The sequence below is a fragment of the Hypomesus nipponensis genome, chromosome 9 (assembly GCF_054491055.1).
Source record: "Hypomesus nipponensis isolate SF chromosome 9, ASM5449105v1, whole genome shotgun sequence".
NCBI lineage: Eukaryota > Metazoa > Chordata > Actinopteri > Osmeriformes > Osmeridae > Hypomesus > Hypomesus nipponensis.
The window spans coordinates 11,007,728-11,032,643 of record NC_140369.1 but is presented as its reverse complement, the minus strand read 5'-3'; the positions used below and the strand labels follow the sequence as shown (position 1 = coordinate 11,032,643).

At 43.1% G+C, this 24,916-nt stretch overlaps 2 protein-coding genes across 2 annotated transcripts in view; both read left to right on the top strand.

Annotated features, from left to right (window-relative positions):
- The first annotated feature begins 164 nt into the window (after positions 1-164).
- On the top strand, positions 165-16,781 carry LOC146272889 (sodium-coupled neutral amino acid transporter 3-like). The gene is made up of 15 exons (XM_084705767.1): positions 165-391; positions 1,101-1,194; positions 1,346-1,461; positions 5,662-5,735; positions 6,025-6,117; positions 6,675-6,756; positions 8,528-8,610; positions 9,848-9,906; positions 10,321-10,452; positions 10,989-11,068; positions 11,488-11,588; positions 12,201-12,325; positions 12,552-12,696; positions 13,380-13,483; positions 13,709-16,781. Exons 1-15 carry the CDS (start codon positions 249-251, stop codon positions 13,811-13,813), a joined length of 1,536 nt encoding a protein of 511 aa, XP_084561893.1. The 5' UTR covers positions 165-248; the 3' UTR covers positions 13,814-16,781.
- Positions 16,782-17,712: 931 nt separating this feature from the next.
- LOC146272888 (guanine nucleotide-binding protein G(i) subunit alpha-2-like) overlaps positions 17,713-24,916 on the top strand; it is a 45,671-nt gene continuing 38,467 nt past the window's right edge. The window contains exon 1 of the mRNA XM_084705496.1: positions 17,713-18,450. Coding sequence (XP_084561622.1) covers positions 18,333-18,450 — 118 coding nt within the window. The 5' untranslated portion in view covers positions 17,713-18,332. The remainder of the gene's footprint in view (positions 18,451-24,916) is intronic.

The following is a 24,916-nucleotide window of genomic DNA, read 5'->3' as shown; positions in this document are numbered from 1 at the left end:
GTTGTACTTCTCGCAGTGTTTCATAGAAAACTGGATGATGCCACAATGGGAGAGTGAGCCAGCAGTTAATTTGCTGTATCGCTTATCTATCCTTGTTCATGCTAAAAACTTCAACCGTAATCAATCTGTCACCATCTGTTTCTTTGCAGATTGCTGAAGGGAGAGAAAGGAGAAGCTTGCTCAGCACACGCTAAACTCCCCACGTCTAACACACACACACACACACACACACACACACACACCTGGAGATGAGTGAGGAGAAAGCAGCAGAGACCATGGACCCTCCTCCCCCAGCAGAGGTGAACCCTATACCCAACGGTAAAGGCCATGAGCCCGGGGAGGAGACCACAGCAGCCTCCAAAACGCCTCCGGCTGAGGAGACAGCCCAGCAGTAAGTATAGACTCAGATCAAGTCTACCCTGTATTGAAGTGTTCTGTTGTATTTTCAGTAAACATTCGATAAAACCTGGAAAACGTATTTGCAAGGCATCTCAGGGTTAGTATCCTTTGACCCATTTCTCTGGGTCAGCCGACACCATTGAGTCTCTCTCTGTTTCTGGATGCTTTGGCCTACTACGAGGATTGTATCCTCTCTAGTCTCTGAGGTGTCATGTCACTTCTTAGAGTATTATGTGTACCTTACATCAGTGTCTGTGACCTGCTGCCCTACTTACTATGAAGTCACTTCTCTTTGCAACAAGAAATTAGAAACTGTGTTGTGAAAGAGAGAGAGAGAGATACGTTTTATCGTTGAGGTTCCTTCCTGATAATTGAATCACACAGTTTTATTGAGGATACCTTTGTTGTTTCTCTTTGTGCTTTCGTGGGCTGATGGATCACCTCTTTCACAAATAGGGAAATTGTACCCAATACTGCCCAAAATGCCACGTAAGTAGCATTGAACAGGCCCTCGTGTGTCCTTCTGATCCAAAGGAACTACTCTCTTTCTTATCTAGTGTATAACTGATGCAAGAAGCTCCATGTCTTAGCAATAAAAACCATATATCTCTCAGACCAGAACGCGTCATGTGAAACAGATATTTCAGATGCCTATGGTTCCTTGGTGCCCGGTTGTGAAGGTGCTCTGTCTCTCCTCTAAGCCCCCAGAGAGGGGAGGATGCTGAGGCCACCCTGGCCGAGAGTCAGGAGTTCCTGTCAGCCGTGGAGGACAAGAAGACCCCCCGCTTCACAGACGTATGTTCACTCTGTCACAATAGGCTGTCACAAAGGTCTTCATTTCTTTAATACCCATACAGTGTGTTGATTATTATTTGTTGATGATCTTTGCTTCACAACAAGTATGTTTAAGAGGTTTGTTCAAATTGCTGTTATTCAATTCATTTAGTTTGAGGGGAAGACCTCCTTCGGGATGTCTGTGTTCAACTTGGGCAACGCAATCATGGGCAGTGGAATTCTGGGATTGGCGTACGCAATGGCCAACACAGGGATAGTCCTGTTCCTGTGAGTAGAAATGGGGATTGTTGGATGAATGGATGGATGGCAATGATTGGTGGAGGATTAAATTGATGGATTGATGGCTGATAGGTAGGCCTTTAACAGACAAGGGAATTGATGGTTCAAATTCAAACTGATGAATCAATTGTCAATTTACTCCTACTCAAGCATTGTAATTGGAGCTGCAGCTGTTTGCCTGAGTAATTTACATTCAGTTCATTCATTTGAAAGCCTACAACCCTCACACAGAAATAGCAGCACTATAATTATTAGACAATTTAACAGTCAGCAGCCTTTTTGTAATGTCCCTAATTTAAAACTCACGCTTTAAACTCTGTTGGCTTTAAACACACAACCTCTCTCTCTCTCTCTCTCTCTCTCTCTCTCTCTCTCTCTCTCTCTCTCTCTCTCTCTCTCTCTCTCTCTCTCTCTCTCTCTCGCTCTCTCTCTCTCTCACTCTCTCGCTCTCTCTCTCGCTCTCACTCACTCTCTCTCTCTCTCTCTCTCTCTCTCTCTCTCTCTCTCTCTCTCTCTCTCGCTCTCTCTCTCTCTCACTCTCTCGCTCTCTCTCTCGCTCTCACTCACTCTCTCTCTCTCTCTCTCTCTCTCTCTCTCTCTCTCTCTCTCTCTCTCTCTCTCTCTCTCGCTCTCTCACGCTCTCTCTCTCTCTCTCACGCTCTCTCTCTCTCTCTCTCTCTCTCTCTCTCTCTCTCTCACGCTCTCTCTCTCTCTCTCTCTCTCTCTCTCTCTCACTCTCACTCTCTCTCTATCTATCTCTATCTCTCTCTATCTCTCTCTATCTCTCTCTCTCATACACACACACACACAACACACAGACACACACACACAGGTGATATTTAGTTTTATAAATATTTATATGGAGATTAATTGGGCCCTGTGCCCAGTGAAGTTGTAAATGATAGTAGAGATCAAATTACCATGCTAATGTAACTGTGGTGTTGTGTTCAAGCTGTGCAATTAGATTGATGAATGTTATAAATGAGTCGTTTGTGCTTACGTGTTCTGTGTGAATGCTGTAATGGTGTTCTGTCATGTTTGCAGATGGAAGAGGGCATTAACATGGGTTTTTCCAGAAGCGTTACCCCAATATGGGTATATAGGTTAAAGGGCAAGTGCTCATACAATATATATATAGCATAGCTTTAACACTGGCAGATGGCTTCACCTAGTCGTCATCACGCTAGTCTTTTGTCTCCCACTATTGTTCACAGCTCACCTCCACCACTGCCATGATTTGGTGTGAGGTGGTAAGCGTTGTTGGTGCCATGTTATGTTACAATCCACCATAATGCTGCTTTTATTAGAAAAATTGAATAGCCCCGGGGATTGTTTACCTACTGTAGCAACCTTTGATTGGATTACAAAATCTGCACCAAAGGGTAAGACAGTCTTCTGAACTGTGGTAATACTATTGTCTTTGCAATAGCAAGGCAGGTGGTCTCAGACATGTGGCTTAGAGTCTGGAACATAATGTTCTCTTTGTCTGAGGTTTGTGTAAATTCATATTTTATGGCAGCAATCCAGTGCCAAATCTGTCTGGAATATGAAGTAATACACCTGACCAACACAAATATTATTAAAGGACTGTATTTAAGATCCTTGCTTGGAGTCCTGAGGTTTTTCAATGAGAGAAAGCTTATTATTATGAGCTGTGTGGTATGAATGTGGTTTCCCAAGTGTGTGTGTTTGTGTGTGTATGTGTCTAGGGACCTGAAATGTGTGTAGCGGTTAGTGGAGAGCTGTACATGTGGGTACATATGACACTGGGTCCTTGGTATAGGAGCTATGAACTCATGTATACATTCCTGCCATATATTAGAACAACATAAAAATCTGTGTGACTCTAAAAATGTGACTCTGAGGAAGCCATGTTGATTTGCATTGCAGAAAGGGAACAGAGACAGGGTAATACTGAGAGGGAAGAGTGAGAGAGAGAGAGAGAGAGAGAGAGAGAGAGAGAGAGAGAGAGAGAGAGAGAGAGAGAGAGCGTGTTGGTAGCTGACAATGTGCTGCAGGGTGCCACTCGCCTCTCCTCCATGGATTTTCCTTTTTGCTCTGCCAGAGCTCTGTGTCATTCTGAATCTGAGACACTCCTTCCCCAAGGGGACAGTAGACCTATATAACAGCACACACAGCATACACACACACACACACATGCATGCCACACACACACACACACATAGTGTGTCATACAGTGACACAGCATGCCCTTGGCCAGAGTATGTTTTTCTCCATGACCCAGTCACCTGCTGAAACACCTCCTCCACAGCACCACTGAGCACTGATGAGCAAGCTGACTGTTGGCCACCAGGCAGTCCACGCACACATGTGCACTCACAACACACACACACACACACACACACACACACACACACACACACACACACATCTATCACTATCCATGTGTGTCTCTTGAGTGGACAGGGCCAGAGTGAATGGTTTAAAGGCTGAAAGGAGATTAGTGTGTGTGTTCCTGGAACAAAAGAGGCCAAAGTGGACTGTGTTAAACTCTAATTTGCATGTTAAAGTGTAAATCTATGCTTGGTAAGCTATTTTGTTTTAAGTTCATAAGCTCTATGAAGGTGTCAGTATCCCTGATGCACTCCAGCAGAAAGTCGACTAGGAGGGTTGACCGTGTAAGGAGGAGAAAGTTGAAGTTAAGACACACCATGAAGGATTCAGAAGGATGCAACAGAAATAACTTGGATCAAGAACACGTTTTTCTTTTATGATTTTCCTACATTTGACATACATCACATTTACTGTTCCACATGCTGCAACACAGGACTTGTATTTAAAGATGAAATACCTTATTTAAGATCACTATCTTATCATATTCCTGTATGTCTGCCGTCTTCTTGGACACAGAGGGCTCTGTTAGGCCCTGTTAGGAATGTAGCGGGGGAGAGCTGAGTGGAGCTGTGTGTGTGTGTGTGTGTGTATGTGTGTGTATGTGTGTTAAAGTGTGTTTGTGGTGTGTCTGTCAGCAGGTCTGTCCCACTACTTCAGCCACCATTGCACATTCTTACAGCACACAGTCCAGCACCCAGACAGTCCAGCACCCAGACAGTCCAGCACCCAGACACAGTCCAGCACCCAGACAGTCCAGCACCCAGACACAGTCCAGCACCCAGACAGTCCAGCACCCAGACACAGTCCAGCACCCAGACACAGTCCAGCACCCAGACAGTCCAGCACCCAGACACAGTCCAGCACCCAGACAGTCCAGCACCCAGACACAGTCCAGCACCCAGACACAGTCCAGCACCCAGACAGTCCAGCACCCAGACACAGTCCAGCACCCAGACAGTCCAGCACCCAGACACAGTCCAGCACCCAGACACAGTCCAGCACCCAGACACAGTCCAGCACCCAGACAGTCCAGCACCCAGACAGTCCAGCACCCAGACACAGTCCAGCACCCAGACACAGTCCAGCACCCAGACAGTCCAGCACCCAGACACAGTCCAGCACCCAGACAGTCCAGCACCCAGACACAGTCCAGCACCCAGACAGTCCAGCACCCAGACACAGTCCAGCACCCAGACAGTCCAGCACCCAGACACAGTCCAGCACCCAGACACAGCACCATGTGAAAGGGCAGACCTGGTGTTGAAGCTGAGGGAAAAGACGTGTCTGTCGTCCAGTCCAGAGTTTGGGTCATAGCCAAGAGCAATGAAAAAAAGAGCAAAAAGAGCGAGAGAGACAGACAGAGAGAAAGAGAGAGAGATAGACAGTGACTTGCTCTGAGTAAACCAGCGCTAGCTCAAGTGTCTCTGCTCTGGGCACATACTTTTTAGAGAATTTTTACCATAACTTAAAGATTTTATGGTTATGGTCACTACATTAATATTTACCCATAAGATATTTATGTGGTATTTTCTTTCTTTTTTCGATGGGTATATTTGTGTCAGAAGTCATAAAGAACAATGAGACAGTGTAGCTCAGTGAGAGTATGTATACCCTGTGACCCCATTTCCCTCTGAACACAGCTGTATACATGGATTGCTTCATCTGCGGCCAGCTGTTGCAATGATTCTTGGAAGTTATTTAATGACAGTCAGAGGTCAGTGAGGATGAAGGGGACAATGAGGATGTTGATGATGAGGAGGAGGAGGAATGCAATGCTTCTAATACTGGGTGATGATGAAGGCTTGATGTTCTTTCCTCTGGTCTCCCCCTCAGGATCCTCCTGACAGCCGTGGCAGGCCTCTCATCGTACTCCATTCACCTACTGCTCAAGTCCTCTGGCATTGTGGGTGCGTATGTAGTCCTATTCATGTTCTCCTTGTCAAGCAGAACAGGAATTTCACCAGCAGCATCAATAAGAGCCTGCCTTGTCTTCTAGCAACACCTCTTAATCATCCTTGGATGGTTGCCGTAGGAGCATTATCTCCCACCCCTACACCATGATGTGGTGTGTTACACATTGTTAGCCAGTCCCCCCCCCCCCCCCACCCCCCCGCGACCTTTATCTTTACATCGTTTTTCATGTATTTGTAATGCAGTATTTCATCAGTATGCTAATGCAGTGTGTGTGCGCCTCAGGTATCAGGGCTTATGAGCAGCTGGGATACAGAGCGTTTGGGACGCCAGGGAAGATGGCCGCCGGCATTGCCATCACACTGCAAAACATTGGAGGTGAGGGGACACAGAGATCACACCTAGCACCTAGCTGTCCCCTACATGACCCTGCCTGGGTCACCCAAAGTCAGACATGTGTGCACTGGTGCACAAATGCACACACAAACAAATGTTTGCATGCATATACGTTGTTCTCTGTGAAGCTAATGACCACCGCACACAGAGATGTCCAGTCTACAGAGGTGATGCTGCTCCTTTTTTCATGGCTTTCTTAAGTATTTATCCACCTGACATGCATACTACTACTGCAGGCGTGTGTTTTTGGATGTGTGTGTGGAAGCGTGTGTGTGTGTATTTGGGTTGTAGCATGGGTTATATTTGGAAATACTGATTTACTCAAAATATGATTATCTCTCTTAACTACCCACAATCCCTTGTGGTTGGGCGGTGGGGATGTGCTCTGGATTAGTGTGTGTCTATATCTGGCGGGAATTTGTGTTTGAGTTATTTCCAGTGTGTTTTTGTGTGTGTGCCTGTGTGTGTTTGTGACTATCCTGTGCATGTTTATGTGTGTTCACATTACCAACCAATAACCCTGTGTCTTTCTCTCACAGCCATGTCCAGTTACTTGTACATTGTCAAGTATGAGTTCCCTCTGGTCATCCAGGCTTTTTTGGGGGTGGATAAGCCTTCAGGGTGAGTAACATAGTCCCATTGCTCATTAGAAGCTATAAACCGACGCTCACCATACTGGCATAACAATCCCTCACAACCAAAAATGAATGTGTCAGAAAGAGACTTGTATTGGAGTGCAGAGGATATTGGTCTGGGAATCCTCAAGAGATTTTGATTGTTGGGTGTTCAAGTAGCCCAGACACCTCCTTTCAGATCCTGTCATGTCTGCTGTTTGAGAGTGTGTGTGCATGTGTGCGTGTGTGTGTGTGCGTGTGTCAAGAAGCTTGCCTGAGAGCAGCTGTGAGGATGAGAATGGGGGAGGGGAGAGGGGGCAGAATGACTGAGCAGAGCGACCAGATCAAGACACCAGATCACAGCATAGCCAGCCTGTCCGGCCGGAGCCGGAGCCCCTTGATCACCTGTGCCGAAGGCCTGATGGAGACACTGAGTCGTGGTGGAGAAGGACAGCCCGCTCTCTCTGTGGGCAGAACGATGTCGGCTGATCGCTGGGTGTGCCAGAGCATTTCACTTGGTGTTATATGGAGGGCTGTCAGTGTGTTTACTGAATGAAGGGGAGCGAAACGAAATCTGTCCCTGAGGTGTCTGACGTGGTCTCATCTTTACAGCCTGAACAACTGTCTGTTTGAGTGTGTGTGTGTGTGTGCTGTCTGGATACTGAGAGCATCTCCCAATCGATGAACACCAAAGGCTATGGCTGCGTGACTTTGAACGTGTGTGGACCAGTTAAGCTGTCAGTGAGCTGCTGTTTGTGGTGATTGACTCTGTGTGTGCATGTGTCGTATTTTTCTCCATGTGTTTATTTGTCCTGGTTTATGTTGTGTGTGTGTGTATGTGTGTTTGTCAACTGGTTTGTGTCTGTGTGCCTGCGGTATACTTTGTATGTCCTGTGAGGTTGTGAAGGCCAGTTCTCTACCTTTGTGTGCGTGTGTGTGTGTGTGTGCGCACGTGTGTGTGCGCACGTGTGTGTGCCATTGGGCCAGATGGCCAGGTCAGCTCAGTGGGCCAGCTGACAGCAGCAGAGATAGATGGAGCCCTGCTCTAGGGTTCCAGGAGTGTGTGCCTCCCCAGCATACAGATGCTGAAGCCCCTTCCAGTCTGCTACCTTGGAAAAATCGGTGACATTAATCACCTCCTGTGTCTGGCTCCAGAAATAGCTCCCCTAGATGGAGTCGCCCCCTGTTGCGTCGACTGTCAGGAGGAGAGTGTTGTAGCCTGTTTGGTCATTCAGAAGCACACACAAGATTAGAGTGTGTCATACTGTATGTTGGCCTACTTCCTCATGTCTTCCAGTTCAGGGGGGATTGTTAGTATTCCAAGGTTTTGTTCAGGACCTTGTGTCCTGTGTGTATGTGTCCAGTGTGCAACACAGGACTTTATGTTTGCTCAAAGTGTTCACTTTGACAAGTGAATTTCCAGAAGATGGTGCAGGGAATAGGTGGGCCGGTGTTGGCCAAGCGCACAATGTTCTGTCTGTCACTTCCTGACTCTTTCGCTCTGCGATTCTGTCTTCCTCCCTTCTAAACACATAGAGATGGAATCTTAAGTACGTTTAAAAACAGGTAACCCCCTGAATAGCTCAATAGGTATCACATGATTGCAATCTTGAAGGAGTGTTTTACTACAGAATATATTATGCAGCCTATGTGATAGATATGTCCATTCACTTTCACCTGAACTGATGTGACAAGCATGTTGGAAAACAACCGGCTTTCTTTCTCATTCACCATTTATCTTCCGCTGAATCTCTCTCTGTTTTCCTCCCTCTGTCCAGTGAGTGGTTCATGAATGGGAACTACCTGGTGATCATGGTGTCCATCGCCGTCATCCTGCCCCTGGCTCTGATGAAGCAACTGGGTGAGGCTTTCAGCTTTGTACACACTTACCCATCCTCTCTCGCCCTACACAACCACTCATTCACTTTGATCAGTAAAGTTCATCACTGTCATTGTAGTGGTTTCAAAGCCTACTTTGGAAATCATCATCTGGTTTACTGAAATGTCCCAAAAACCTTAAGCAACACTTAGCTATACAAACTGCTTGCCGTGCTTGTGAAACTGGCCTTTTTCTGCTTGTTGTATTTAAGACTGTGGCACTGTCTTGTTGCACTGTCCTATTATCACAATGATATATTGTAGTTAAGGTGACTGTGGTACAGTGCCTGGTACAAATACAGACCATTCCTTGGCAGTAACCACCCAAAAGACATGTTGTAAGACAGTGAGATCATCAGGGTCAATACCTGAGTGTACACTTCTGGACCTAAATTATTTGCTGTACTTACAAAACGATATGCACTGCTTGTATAGCTTTGGATTAAAACTTCTGCCAAAAATTATAAACAAATATAATTTAAAATGTAATGTCAATCTTATAATCCTGGCAAGGAGTGGATTTATAACAGCTAGTTACCTTCTCTCTCCTCCCCTCTTCATCTCTCTCCAACCTTTTCCCTCCTTCCTTCCTCCGGTGTGTGACGTGGATAAGCCTCCCCCACAGTGTGAGAACAGGCTGCAAGGCTGATAGCTGCGGTTAGCCGTGTGTGATTATGCACCTGTCAGCAGTCCTATGAAGACATAAGACATCACTGTCTGACACAATCTGGTTGTACATCATTTTTGGAAAAGCCCCTCAGAGCTCTCTTATTTTTGAACTTGATCTACTGGCACTAGTACAAGTGTGTTTCTGTGTCTCTGTGCTTCGGCAACATCGAGTGTGTCTAGAAGACGCCCTCAGGCTTGGCTGGTGTAGTGACCCAGCAGATCGTTACACTATCACATAAGAGAAAGAGAGGGACCAAGAACAAAGATTCTGAAACAATAAAAAGGATTTAGAAGATTTTGTGTAAGAGAGAGAGAGGTCCTGACCTTTTATTATGAGCAACATTCAAAGGTTATGAAGGCCCAGTAATGAGCCACAGCTTCAGGGTCTTAGTCCAGCCCAGCCCAGCCCAGCCCAGTCCAGCCCATCCCAGCCCAGCCCAGCCCAGCCCAGCCCAGCCCAGTCCAGCCCAGCCCAGCCCAGTCCAGTCCAGTCAGTGTGCTATGTGAGCTGATGAACAGGTCGTGTGATGATGAAGCCTTTTTGTTTGCAGGATACCTGGGGTACACCAGTGGGTTCTCTCTCAGCTGTATGGTTTTCTTCCTCATTGCGGTACGTCAAACACACACACACATACACACACACACACACACACACACACACACACACAGATGTGTACTGTATCCTTAGCATTATTAGTAGAGTTTTGCATCCTCTGGGATTTTTTTCTTCTTCCAAGATTAGTCTTACTATTACTCAGTAATCAGAGGCTCAGTACTCCACACAAAAGCATCCAGGACACACACACACACACACACACACACACAATCTCTTTAATATTCCCCTCTCGTTCGGCAGATATCCATGAGCAAGTTCTTTTGTCCCCTGCAGTTTCAGACTATGTTGGTCTGTGTGTGTTTTTCTCTGACCTAGTTTTGGTTCTGCATGCATTAATCCCTGCTGCACACTGCTGTCTCCCAGTCCAAACCAACAAGCCACATTTCTATCTCTCTCTCTCCTCCACAGGTTATCTATAAGAAGTTCCAGGTGCCCTGTCCATTTTCAGACTACAGCCATAACAGCACTAACAGTAACATCAGTGCTGTGGATATGAATGACCCTGCCTGTGTTCCTCGCATGGTCAATCTCAACCCTCAGGTGAGAGTACAGTTCATACAATGATATGACCCAGGCTTCACACACACCCCTCACACACCCCGCTTCTCCAGCACCCACTGTCACTCACTCACTCACTCAATTTAAATGATAAGTATTACGGCTTACTGTATGTCGGCAATGAACACAGTTATACACAGGATGATTAGTGGTAGCTGATGAGTAGTCCCTGGTCTTAATCAAATCCTATTATTTTCATACTAGGCCCCCTTTAAGATCAGTGTTAGATTTATAGGCTCCAGCTAGCCACACCAAGCTAACCAGATCAGTCCCTCCAACTAGCCAGACCAACCTACCCAGAGCAATCCCTCCGGCTCTTTAGCAGCTTACCATGAAGGCATTCCTAAGCAGCCTAAAGCTGGCTGCTGGCCGGACTCAAGTTAATCACAGACAAACAATTAGCTCTCTGTGATGTGTCTCAGGCTCTAATGGGCCAATAAAACTCTATCAGCATCCAATGTTGGCACCAATGTATCCATAGTTACATGTGTGGGGGTGGGGGGGGGTCATTTTTTCAGACGGCCTACACAGTGCCCATCCTGGCGTTTGCCTTTGTGTGCCACCCTGAGGTCCTGCCCATCTACACTGAACTGCGCAAGTAGGTGCCCCATTCCTACCCACCCAGGGTTCAAGGCTGCTGATGCTGCTTTCCTGTGAACCAGGAAGTCATTCTGTATGCTTTGGGCTTGGCCAATCATATGCCGACTCACATGCACATTACATTGCACATGTCATGCAGAGATTCTATGATGCACGGTTAGTCTAAGGGGTGTCACCACTGTGTTAAACCACAAGAACTTGGGTGCAGCTGTAAACTAGGATGTTATACCCCTGGAGAAATGTAACGACACGATTGGCCCCAAAGCACAAGCTGGCATTTAATAATGTGCAAGATAACGTGTGTGTTTTGTTGGTGGTTGTTTTGGCTTGTCCTGGACTGGATGTGTGATGTGTGTGTGTGTGTGTGCCTCTGTGCCGGTGTGTGTGACATCACATGGCTATATTCTCTGATTTCAGCCCCACCAAGAAAAAGATGCAGCATGTGTCCAACATCTCCATTGCTGTCATGTACACCATGTACTTTCTGGCTGCTCTGTTTGGATACCTGACCTTCTATGGTGAGGCTCCTCCCCCCCTCCACCACCTGTCATTGAGAAGGTCTCTCTTGCTCTCTCACTCTGTTTCTCCTTCTCTCTCCGTCTCTGTCCCCCTCTCGGTTTGTATTTGTTGGTTTTCTCTCTGTCGCTCTCCCTCTGTCTCCTCTTGATCCTTCTTTCCTCATCCCTCTCTTCTGCGTCTTCTGGCCTTCTCCTCCTTCTCTTCCTTCTCGTGTATTCTGTTTATGCCAGCTTCAGGCCATTTACTGTACGTAAGAAAGCCTCTTCTCATGTCACTGTTTGGGTTCGTTGATCTGCATGGACAGAGACGTAAATGTGGGTCGCAATGAGGTTGCTTGGTTATTGTCTCATTGGAGAAGTTACAGTAACTGTATCCATGGTGGAGGTGGACTAACAACTCCCCCTAGTGGTTGTCAGGATCACTGTGTGTGCCACACGGTCTGATTAGGTTGTAACAGCAAAGGGGCAACTTATCACTATGTCCTAATACTTTTAATGATGGTGATTAATAATGCTATTTATTCATAATGTTTTTTTACACAGCAGACTGCTCCTGGTCAGATGTGGGATTTGTAGGGTTTCTAAAACCACCTTCTCTGTTGCCCCCTACAGGTGAGGTGGAAGCAGAGCTGCTTCACACCTACAGCAGGATTGACCCCTACGACACCCTGATCTTGTGTGTGCGTCTGGCCGTGCTCACGGCTGTCACTCTCACCGTCCCCATTGTGCTTTTCCCTGTGAGTCAGCTGCCTCTTGTTGGCAGGTCTTAACACTTGGTCACACAGTAAGAATGGATACAACTAGTTATACGTTTGTATACTATTATATTCACTAAAATGATGATATACACATATTGATGACAAGAACAGTGTATCTAAACTGTCCTCTGTTGACAATCTCTGTTGCTTGAAAAGCAATAACAGAAAGGTCCTTTAAGTGTAGCCCTCCTGGTGTGTTCCTCAGGTGAGGAGAGCCCTCCAGCAGATGCTGTTCCCCAACAAGACGTTCAACTGGCCCCGCCACATCGCTATCGCTGTCTGTCTACTCACCTGCATCAACCTGCTAGTCATCTTTGCCCCCAACATCCTGGGGATCTTTGGCATCATTGGTAGGTTGGAACTGCACTCCACACAGCTGGCTACTGTTATACTGTTAACTGTCAATGAGATATTTTAGTCAAAATAAATGTGGTAAATGTAGTATTAATAACTGCGGTAACTGTTTGTAAATGACCTCCAATGAACCCATATCCTCCATAAGCCTCACTTGTGTTGGAATTTCGAAATTTTAAACAAAAGTGTCTTTGAGACTGCTTGCACTCGTTCACCTTTGCAGTGAACTCAGCGCTCTTACAGCTTACAGATCCTAGCCTCTTTTATGTCACCGCACACTTTTGATCCCCTATGCATTAAACCCTCAGCTATAATGCTGTACTTACTGTGGAGGATTTGAGTCATCAAAGCTAAATCACCGCCGGAATGTATTATATACTACAAACTGTAGACGAGTCTTGTGACAGTTATGCGGTAGAATTTTTATATTAAAACCTTGTTTTTTTTTTACCTGCTTATTGCTTCTACCTGCATCCAGCCACCTACTGTGGCTGGGTGATCTGAACAATAATGTTCCCCTTAGTGTTAGTAACAGTTTGGTGGCATATAAACCACTGAGATAAATTGACACCTGGTCAATTATTTGTCCATGATCTAGTGGTGAGTAATGTATAGCAGTATGGTGTTGGAGAGTGCTGGTGTTCACCATGTTTGTCCCCGCCACCCCCCCCCCCTCCAGGTGCCACGTCAGCCCCCTGCCTCATCTTCATCTTCCCTGCTGTGTTCTATATCCGCATCGTACCCAAAGAGGAGGAGCCCATGCGCTCAGCCCCCAAAATCATGGTAAGGAACTAAACTGGTCGACCCTCTAACTCCATTCCAAGTTTTCACCCACCACGTTTTCATTCTGGGAGATCCTATTTTAGTTAGTTGATAATGTTAAGAAGGATAATATTTAATAATGTGATTAATAATAAACTAAGGGGGGGGTGGGGGCATCAACAACCATAGCCACAATGTACATCCATTTGCGCTTCACCCTGTCTCTGTCTTTCTCTTGTTTCCCAGGCTGCCTGCTTTGCTGGAATAGGTGTCCTGTTTATGGTAATGAGCCTCAGCTTTATCCTCATTGATTGGACGTCAGGGAGCAGTAAAGCAGCCAGTGGTCACTAAATTCCACAGTCTACTGTATGAATTTGTTTTTGTATTGATGTAAATCTAGATAAATGTAAATGTATATTTTCTGTTGTTGTTTTGGATAATAATAATATTAGAAGATTTAGTAGCTGCTCCAATAGAAAGTGTCGACCACAGTGTCTGGCGAATGAGAGAGCTCAGTCATCTGGATGGACTCCCACTCAGATGACACACATTCATACCCACCACAGCCAAACAGTGTGAGGAGGTCCAAGCCAATAGACTCTCTGAGAAAGGTTGATAGTTCATTGTTGCCTACTGGAGACTATGCCACCCTCTCCTATACCTCCCCTGCCCCCTAATAGCCATCATGTATGATCTACTAACCACTGTATGGACTGGGAGTATAAATAGAACAAAAACATTTAAGACATTCCTGGTATCCTGGTAGCATTCTTTAACGAAATCTGAAGAAAGACATGATGAGAATTGCACAGTACATGGGGTGTTTTTAGTCTGCTGTGTTAAGTTATTGATGTAATTAGGTCAGTGGTTATCAGTCCTGATCCTTGTGCCCCCTGCCCTGCATGTTTTAGATGTTTCCCTGCTCCAACACACCTGATTAAAATGGATGGTTCATTATCTGGCTTCAGCTGAGCTTGATAATGACCCATTTATTTGTATCAGGTGTGTTGGAGCAGGGAAACATCTAAAACATGCAGGGGAGGGGGGCACAAGGACCAAGATTTAGAACCACTGAATTAGGTCAAGACAATATTCTGTGCAATAACAGAGGTAATGTGGCATTGAACATGATTGGACAGAGTGCAGTTACTGTGGTAACACAGCTCTTTGGCCACTCCTCCCGTGACACATGCTGTTGCTTCCCATTCTTTTTGTCTGATTATCAAGCAGAGGACACAAACCAAGAGCATGTATGCCAATGTGCTGTCCAAACAATTAGTTTGACCCAACATATTACAGCACATATGTATTTTTAATTGTTCTACTTGACATGTCTAGAGTTAGAGCATCAAAACAATAGTTTGTGTTTTATTGATGCTCTTGCTGAACCAGTAATTAATAGTTTATTCACTGTTTCTGGCTTCTGGATTAATTGTGGTTCAGAGCACAGCTTTCTAAACTGGAAGGCAAACCCACCTATGATCTGTCTCCTAAGTGATTATTTAGGACATAGAAAGTTGTTCGCTATATAGGTGTCTTGTTGAGTTGTTTCTGGACATTTACTGAAAATAATCAGAGATAGCCAAAAATAATTTTAAAAACACAGGGTCACTGTATTAAGAAGATAATCATGGATTGTATATGTAATTGTTGCTATGTCCAGGACTTTACATGTCCCTAACTGAAGTATAGAGTTACACTAATAGACAGGGTACAGGGTGCCACTGGTGTCTCTTTAACAACCCACACTAGGGGGTTAGCTGTAGCACTTTCAGCCGATAAGCACAACTTCTCCCAGTAGTCATTAATCAATTGGCTTGCTAATTATTTCTTTGTTACTCATCTATATTTTCTAAATAATATTTTGGAGGGATTCCCTTTATAACACTAATGTCAATCTCAAACAGATGTCTTAATCGTAGTCAAATCTAAATAGCTAAATAATATGTATTTAAGGCCTAACATGGTACAAGGATGTTTCCTCCAACTACTTGAAGTTCTCTTTCCTGTACTCTTGTCTGCCCGGTGTTCTATTTTGCAGCCCTGTAATGATTTGAGTGTAAACAAATAAACATAACTAAATATCTTTCTCTCACATATGGAGAGAACAAAACTAATTCAGTGGATGTACTGTAAGGATTGTAAGTGTCTGTGTTGTTTTTAAGAAACATGACTCAACTGTATTTGAATTGTGGTACTTCAACACACACACATATATGTAAGCCTAAAGCCCCAACATAAAATATTGGCCCATTATTGAATATATTAAAATATATATTCATAATTTAATCATACATATACTGTAGGCTATATATATAAATGATTAATAGATATTTTAAATAATTTAAATGAATCAGTAATAGGCCATTATTTTTGTTGTTGTTTTAATCTTTCAAGTTCATGAATTTTATTGAATCAAAGTGAAAAAAAGTAAATAATCTTTTGATAGTGTTATCAAACAGTAGTGAATTACACAGTAGTTCGGGTATTTTTTTGAACATCCCTGTTGCTGGTGTTGAGGACTACCAGAGTGGGAGCAACGGTGAGCTGCATTCCCTGTATCTCCTATTGTCTTTGTGAACACTTGGGGAAGCGCACATTATGGGGTGTTCTGTGCTGTTGTATGAGTGTTGTGCCATTGTTCCGTCCAACTTGTCAACACCTCCTCTGACAATTGATCATGTTCTCAGACAAATGGCTGGTCTGCTTGTGCCAGTGTACAGGGGAAAGCATCAGTATCAGTCACCATGGAATTAACAATCTGTTATTAATGTATATGGTGTCAAATGGATGTATTGTATTCTCTATTAAAGATGAAAAAAATAATTCAGGTGATATATTTTCACACTGTTTTTCTCCTAATAATACAGTTATGTCCCACTGTGGTTATGTAAGTCCAACGGGCAGTTGTAAAGTACAAGTTGCAGTGTCAGAAATATGGTTATTTGCTTGACACTGACACAATCCCCCACAGTAGCATTCAGGGAGGACATTGTGGAAGGGATATTGAATGCTTCCCATGACTGGCAACTCAAACACATTTCTCTGTGTGATTCATTTCCCTGTGTGATTTATTGAAATTTGTATGAGTGAATAACAACATATTAAATATTGACTTTAACCAGCATTTATACATAATGTATATAATTGTAAACCCTTTATATCTATATGCATATCTAGTTTGTATAATGTAAATAGCAGGTACAGTTTTAGTCAGATTAAAAAACATAAATGTAATCATTTTAAAAGTGCTTTTAAACCCTTTTGCCCTTCAATTGATGTCTTTATTTTTATGTATCTCTCTATATTTGAATACATTGTGAGCAGTAAGTGTACTGAAAACAATGTTGCAATAAATATATCAAATAACATTTTTCAGTCCTTTGTTAATAATTTTGAAAAATGTGCTTTGTATTTCAAAATACACAAATCTACACCCAATCAGATGACCACATAATGCTGTTAAAGAGGGACTGAGAATGAGAGAATGTGATAATCATTGTCAATTATTGTTATGGAACAAAAAAATGAATGTTTCTGTAGTTTTAATTCATGCCAATTAGAGCATAAGACATATTTTTCTGAAATGAACTTGAACGCAATCTCTCTCAGGAGGGAAGTGCTTATCTGGAAGTAGTAGGCCTATGTTTGATGAGACACTTTCTATCAGCATTTCTGTTAATGTTGCAGCCCAGCGTGTAAGTGTTTGGCAAATTTGGGACTTAATTAATATACCAAAACATTGGAATCCAAAAATCAAACGTTGTCAATGTTTGTATATCCCTAATTATATAGTCTGTATAGTGGATCATTAGGAATAAAGTCAGTAGAATCCATAAAGCACGAATATCTGAAAAAGGAAAACATATTATAAAGCCGGTTGGCCAAGTATTTATTTATTTATTTATTTTAAATGAGCAATAACCTTGCTGAAGCCACAAGGTGGCATTATAAATCCACAATTGACGGAATGTGGATGTTATAGGCTAGTTTCATACGCTTAGGCTACTATAAAATTGATACCATTTAAGAAGACAGATGAGGGCAATATATAAAAATATAGTTCAAGAAAGTCTGCCTTAAATATGATCAATAACTTAAATTTCTGAAACGTTAGTTCCTTCATTTTGCTCCCGTGATGTACCGAGCGCGATCCTACTAGACTACAATTCCCATAAAGCAAGCGAAGTGGGCGTTTTTGTACGGAGCTGGCGCTGCTGAGCTGGGAGGTGACAGAACTGTCTCCAGCTTGTCGGGCAGCAAGGAACTTACGGGTGTGGCTTCGAACGTGATAAATCTATACGAAAGGACATAATGCATAACGGCAATCGTGCATTATAAAGGATTGTATTAAAACATTTGAAAAAAGAAGATAACCGATTACTGCACCACAGTTAGGTGTGTGAATGTGGTTTAATTGAAAGGCCATTGGCATCGGAATCCGATCTGCTCAGTTTTAACAGCTGGAATACTTTTGCTGAAGTTCGTGGCCCTTATGGTGTTACCTGCGAAGCTGACAAGGATTAATTACTGACAATTTTCCGTAAAAGTTCCTTATAGTTCCTGACCTTGTTATAACAGATGCGTTTTAATGTGTCCAATTGGCAAGCTTTCAACTGAAGAGCAGAAATTTGGACGCTGAAATCCATTAAAAATTAATTGGAAATTGTCAGTTCTGAAATTTGCTACTCTTTAATGTTCACATATACAATCTATTTTATCAAAGGGGAAGTAGCATTTCTCAACTCCAGTGCTTAGGGACAGCTGTTATTTTTAAGTAAAAGCTTCCAGGCACACCAGTGTCGCCAAGATATTTTTTCTCTGTAATATTTTACGAAAAGCAGCAGTCCTGAAGCGTGCACTTGGAACCATGGGTTGTACAGTGAGTCAGGAAGATAAAGCCGCGGCCGAGAGGTCCAAAATGATTGACAAAAACCTTCGAGACGATAGAGACAAAGCTGCCAGAGAAGTGAAACTGCTCTTATTGGGTATGTATTTCAAAATGATAACTTATGTTCCAATGTTTCACGAGAAGGTTTTACAATCGTCTAGTGATCGACTACTTTATGTGACTATAGCGACATTTATAGTTGCAATACAATGTTGTTGGGGTAGGCTACGGTTGATATATTAGCCTACATTAACTTTTTAATTGTCACATGAGGTTTTCTATTTTAAACGGAGAATGATTAGTGTTGGGAGACGTTTCCATCAACATAACTTTACAAGCATCTCAAGCACAACTCCTACTGTAATCAGAGCCCGCACATGTTTTGGAGTGCGCCACGGTCACACCACTGGAATTTGATGTATTGTGTCAAGTCAAAGAAAAGAATATGACCGTATTGGGATTCTGGGATTATTTTGAGTTTAACTGTTTAATAAACTCTTTATATGCCTTCTATCAACCTGAAGTGGCACTGTAGGTAATTATGGATATTGGTTGAGGCAATTAAGCACCTATTGTGGTCTAGGCCTACTTGTGTTCAGTTCCGTCCTTTGGTTTCAAGTTGTCTTATTAGTCAAATGTATCTAGCTAGCCAACCGCTCCATTGCTTGTAGATTATAGTAGTAGATTGTAGATTACCTAACATGTTAGAAATCTATCAGCAACCAAGTTAGTTTTTAATGCAGTGTGTGCGTGCGTGCGTGCACGCGTGTAGGTGTGTGTTTTTGCATTACCATTTTTTGAACCAACCAGTGCCCCAGTCTGTGCATGTCATGATCAATGGACTGGAATGAGTCATTGGGTCACACTCTCATGTGCCAGGGCAAAGGTTTGGTCCACCCTCTATGCCCCTGAGATGGTTAGTGTTGTTCCCAGTGTACTTTGCCCTCATTCTAACACTGTTTGAGTAATGGAATGTTTTGATTACACTAGAACCTAAATAACATGCTGGACACCAAAACAAAATACCCTGCACAGTTTAGACAAATGTTGAAGGTTGGAAATGGGCTTATGACCAGGGGCAAATCTAGGTTCCCACTTTTGGGGGGACTAAGCCCCTAGATGAAACCTATTATTTTTCCTGTGACCCAGCAAAACTAGGCGGGACTGGGGGCATGTTCCCCCAGAAGAATTATTTGAAAATATCCCTCCTCTAGTGGGTTTTAGGAAGACAAATTAACACATTTAGATTTAAAATATGAAAAAAAATGAAGTCCCCCCAAAATAGGGCTGGATACGCCCATGTTATGACTAGATATGTTCTTGTCATAGAACATGTCTACAACATGTATATGTCGAGTTCCTTACAACTGATAAGGGCCGGGTTTCCCAGATTCGTTCAGAAGCTTCTTAGAAACGCTCCTAAGAAGCTCTTAGCGTTAAGAGCTTCTTAACAAATCTGGGAAACCCGGCCAAGTTAGATAAGAAAACATTCTGGAGCTTTGTTTTGTAATTAGACAACCGGTGGCCTGTGGTTAACTGCATTTTGAGTATTAGAATCCTATTATTATCAATACACATACATTCATGCCCTTGGCCAACTCTTTACCTCTCAGCAAGCTTACCTACAGTCACGTTATGTATGATCTGTAATGTCTTAGGAAATTGTTAATCATTGGCTTGCTGGCCAGGTGATAATGAAAGGCTTGAAGGACTGGCCCCTTGTTTGACAGCAATCTGAGGTTGGTTTTCTATTTTCAGAACTTATTGTGACACACACAGACACACACACACTCTTACTTTAAAGTACATTAGAAGGCTGCGGTCCATCAGGACCAAAACCTCATGCCATAAGAACAGTTTATTTCCTTCCGCAACCAGCCTTATTATCAAGGCCCCAAACTTACACTGACACTCTGTCACTTTACCACATACAGCCCTACTGCACTCTCATATTTGTATTTTTATTTTGTATATTATATAGTTCTGTCAGTATGTTGTTATACATTTTTCTACATATATTTTTTGTTGTTGTATATGTAAGGATAGCATACACACTAAGATTTTAGGATTCAATATGTTCTGCCAATTCAATGTGCACCTGCCCACCAAAGTAAATTTCTTGTTTGTGAACACTTGGCAATTAAACACAATTCTGATTCTGATTAACCATTCAATCAAAATGTTCTCTGTGCTATTTTGTCAAGGGTGTAAGACAAATCATATCCACTATTACAGTGTGTGTGGGGTTTGATCCATATATGATTATTTGAATCCTTCTAATCAATCTTTATGCTTAGTGACTGTAAGATACTGGTTTATAACTGGTTTATTGCTAAATAACATAATAATAAGAAAAACTCTTCAAGGCATACTATTTAGCATAGATTTTCTGCCTGGGAGTTTTAAGTTGTGAGTGTGCAGACAGACTGCAGCCTTCAGACTGTGAGTGTGGAAGGAGGAGTGTGACATCCTTCCAGAGGTGCTACATCATGCCTCCAAGAAAGCCCTTTTAGTTTTTCCATCTGCTGCCGTGGAAACATGCAGAACAGCTGAGAAAAGCCTCACCCCCTCTCTTCCAGACAACAGGAAGAACAACCTGGCTGCTGGTGGTACATGTCTCTGATCTGAACCTCCTTCTGTCTCTGAAGCACACACACGTGAGCAGGGGGCCGTGGGGCCTGAGATAATGGATGGACCTAGCTGCTATTTTGGGGGAGACATAAGGAAATGATGAATCTCTTGGTCCTACAAAGTTGTTAGTAGTGGGTCCTTTTAGGAAGCAGAGAAGGCTAACCAGACACATCAACCTCACTTAAGAACCTTTACTGCTCCAGCCTCAGCTCTCTCAGGGAGTTATTAAAACAAGTGGATACTATGTCAAAAGTGACAGTCCTATAGCAATTTTTCCTTGTCAGATTTGAATTTTTGTATGAAGAAAAAAACACTATCACGAAACAATTTACCTGTAATGCTATGCTAACTACGAAACAATTACCTTCTTAGTAGCAACATGCCAAAACAAGATTTTTTATGTGATGATTCTATCCTTGTTAAATTACAGTAAGGCCAAAGAGTAACTGCCTGATGAGTGTCATCATTCCAGTCCTTGTTAGCGAAACACTTCCCACAACCAGGTTAATGCAACAGAAAGGAATTCATACTGTACCTGTGGCTTGGGGCTCAGGTGTTCATTATTAACAGCAAGCACACTTTCAACGGTTTCTTTTCACATCTGAGACTGAACAACATGTAATTCCCTCCCTTCTCTGACCTGGTGCCTCAATCTGACACACTTGTTTAATTAACCTATTCTGAAGTTTTTTGTACTTAAGTGTCACCAATACAAGTTACAAGAACTGTGCAAATGAGAGGCAGTTTGAGGTGGACATGTCTGTACGATTCGACTCCTCTGTATACACAGACATAAAGGGGTGAGATTTGGTAGCAACCCCCCCCCCCTCCATACTGTACATACAACTGGTCTGAGGCATTCATATCCATTCATTTACAGCATGTAGGCAAATAATGAATGCACAAAAATATTGTGTAGATTGGGAACTATAATTGTATAAATATCAAAAGCGTTATAATCTAAATAATCATGTAGTGCACCCTATTTGAGTCAGACTACCGACGAAGGATTTCTTAGACATCTTCCTCCTTATCTATCTGGTTGGTTTTGCATCCAACATGGCAGCTATGTTGGTTATAGTCATTTGAAATGAAACAGCGGTTGTTGTTTCCATGAGATGATACAAAACCCATGGTAGTGCATTCTGGTCAAATTCACCACCTGCTTAGGGTGAGGATGTACAGACATATTGCAATACATTGCAGTGCCTTCTAAGAGAATCAGGTCAGTCTTGTGGAAGACAGTATTGTCCAAGGCTGTTTTAGTCGTGAGTGTCCCAAACAGTAGAACAGTAAAGAGCACATTACCCCATTGAAGAAAGTTTACAATAAGAGCTTGATGGTTTTAAAGCTGAAGGTCTGTTTATAGAAGGCTTGTAAGTATTGTATTGGGTATTTGGAAAAAAAATACTTTCAGAGAACTCTGTTGCTTATGTGTATAGAGAGAGAGTGTAAGCACAATGTCACACAAACAAGTTGGGATTTTCCTAACCTCAAGGCAGACATATGACACCAAACCTGCTTCAATCCACACTTCCTCTTATACCCTTCCTTTACACATCATCGCAGTGTCTGAGGAATCAGGACAGAATACCCCCCATTTCACACTTCAGCTTGGCCAAGTTGATGGAACTAGAGCATGTCTATTCCAGTGAAGTGATCCTGGATAGCTGAAGCCCAGCGATCAGGGATGTTGCAATAGACCTGAAGCCCAGTTGTTTGAGGCTGCCCTCAACTCCACCATTAGATAAAGCACCTGCTGTAACTAATGTGAGTCAATGACCTGTAGCACATTGTTCCAGCAGCCATACACGGCCAGGCTGACTTACCTTGATATGGGTAAATAAAGAGAGCAACCAATCAGAACTGGATTGGTGAACCTTAAAATTCCGGGAGAAACGCAGTGACACAGAAATACTTGGAAATCAGTCCACATTGCCATGAAGGTTAAACTTTTCAAAAAATATTGCTTAAAACAAAACTGACTAATGTTCTACAGGTATGCAGGTTTGCCAACCTTGAGCAACCTGCTTGCATGACATCTCACCCTCACTTTCATGCACAGTCACATTCTATTTCTATGAACTCTGCTTGAGTTAGCCACCCACTGTGCATAAAGACATCTTAGAATGTTCTTGAGTTTGACAGATTTATGACAGCCTCTTAAGGCTCAACTCATTACATCCATTAAAGATTCAGGGCTCAAAGTCAGACTCACTGTTCTATATGTTCTGCGCCCCTCCCCCCTCCCCCCTCCCCCCTCCCCCCTCCCCCCTCCCCCCTCCCCCCTCCCCCCTCCCCCCTCCCCCCTCCCCCCTCCCCCCTTGCCCCTCCCCACAGGCAGCTAGTTTGTTCCCCACATAGCAACACCACTATACATTAAGGTTACATGAACTACCATGTAATTATATAACAATACCTATAGTAAAAACCTTGTAGGTACTTAGTAATTGTTGTGTAATTCAATGGTATTAAGTGTTAGTGGATTCGGTTTTCAAAAAAATGTAAGAATGCACAGTATGGGGCAGGGGTGGATGGGTGAAGTGGGTTTTGTAAAGGCACAGTTGAAGGTGGTATTACTAAAGCAACATCTGTACTAACTTAACATCCACTTACCCCTGGAAAACCCAACCACACCAAAGTTTCACTTTTGTATAATCACTTGTAACCGTAACAAAGTGTAACTACATAGAAGTTCTTCTTTAACCTTATGGGTATTGCTATGTAATGAAATGATGGTCAATCATTTTGTCTCAATGTCACGTTTTGCCCAGCACAGTATCCATTTCCCCATTCTCACTCCATTACTTTTTCATAGAGTATAGTTGTTCTTGAAGGACTTAATTGTTCTTTTTTTGATTGGTGTGTTTTTGTGTATTTTGTCCCTGGGATAATAAAAGTAAAATAAATTAAAAATATTGGATCATGTTTGTAGGCCTGGAATGATCTGAAGTAGTGTTCGTAAAAAAAAATTACGGGGCCACTAATGACTGAGATTGACAGAGCTGATATTTAAACCTGATCAACTGCGTGATCCAAACTATGTATATCAGCATGGTTGCTGACCTCTCCTTGACCTTAGCCTGCAGTCACCTGTTTCATCTGTTAAACCGGTCCTTACTTTTACTGGAAAGGGGATTTCATTCTGACCCTGAATAACGTATTGGTTACTGAACCCTCCATGTTATATCCCCGGGGCAGCCAAGATTACATTTTCCTATGAAATGATTAAGGTTGAATTGATAATAATAATAATCGTCATAATAATACAGGGGAATTGGTGTAGTGAGGCATTTACCTTGGGAGACATGTTCCATAACCTGCTGTCAGAGTGGCCTGATGGGCCTTTTAAGAGTTTTCCCCCATCATCATAGCAGCTTCCATAATACTGCTTTAATTACAGTACGATTATCCAGTGCCTGGCTTCTGTGGATGTACAGGGTCAGGTTGACCTTTCCCACTGACACACGTGTGTGTGTGCGTGTGTGTGTGTGTGTGTGAAGGTGTCACACTGACATCTGAGAACCCACCCGTGGCACCACACATCACCCATTGTGAATATTCAGCCTCAAAACGAGTCAGACTCGCATACAGATTACACAAAAAATCCATCCATGTTTGTCAGACAATAACTCCGGTTCAAGTGAGCTGCAGTACGAGGTTGATTGTAACACTGTTCTAATAACATAAGGTAACGCAAGGTTATGTAATGCACGACTGGATCTCTTGGATGCCCAGCCTAGTCTCTCTCTCTCTCTCTCTCTCTCTCTCTCTCTCTCTCTCTCTCTCTCTCTCTCTCTCTCTCTCTCTCTCTCTCTCTCTCTCTCTCTCTCTCTCTCTCTCTCTCTCTCACAGCTGTCTATTGTTCATGGTTCATTCCTGATCTCATATTTTCTGTCCAAGTGGCTTCCTTCCTCTTTTTGAGTTGTTTT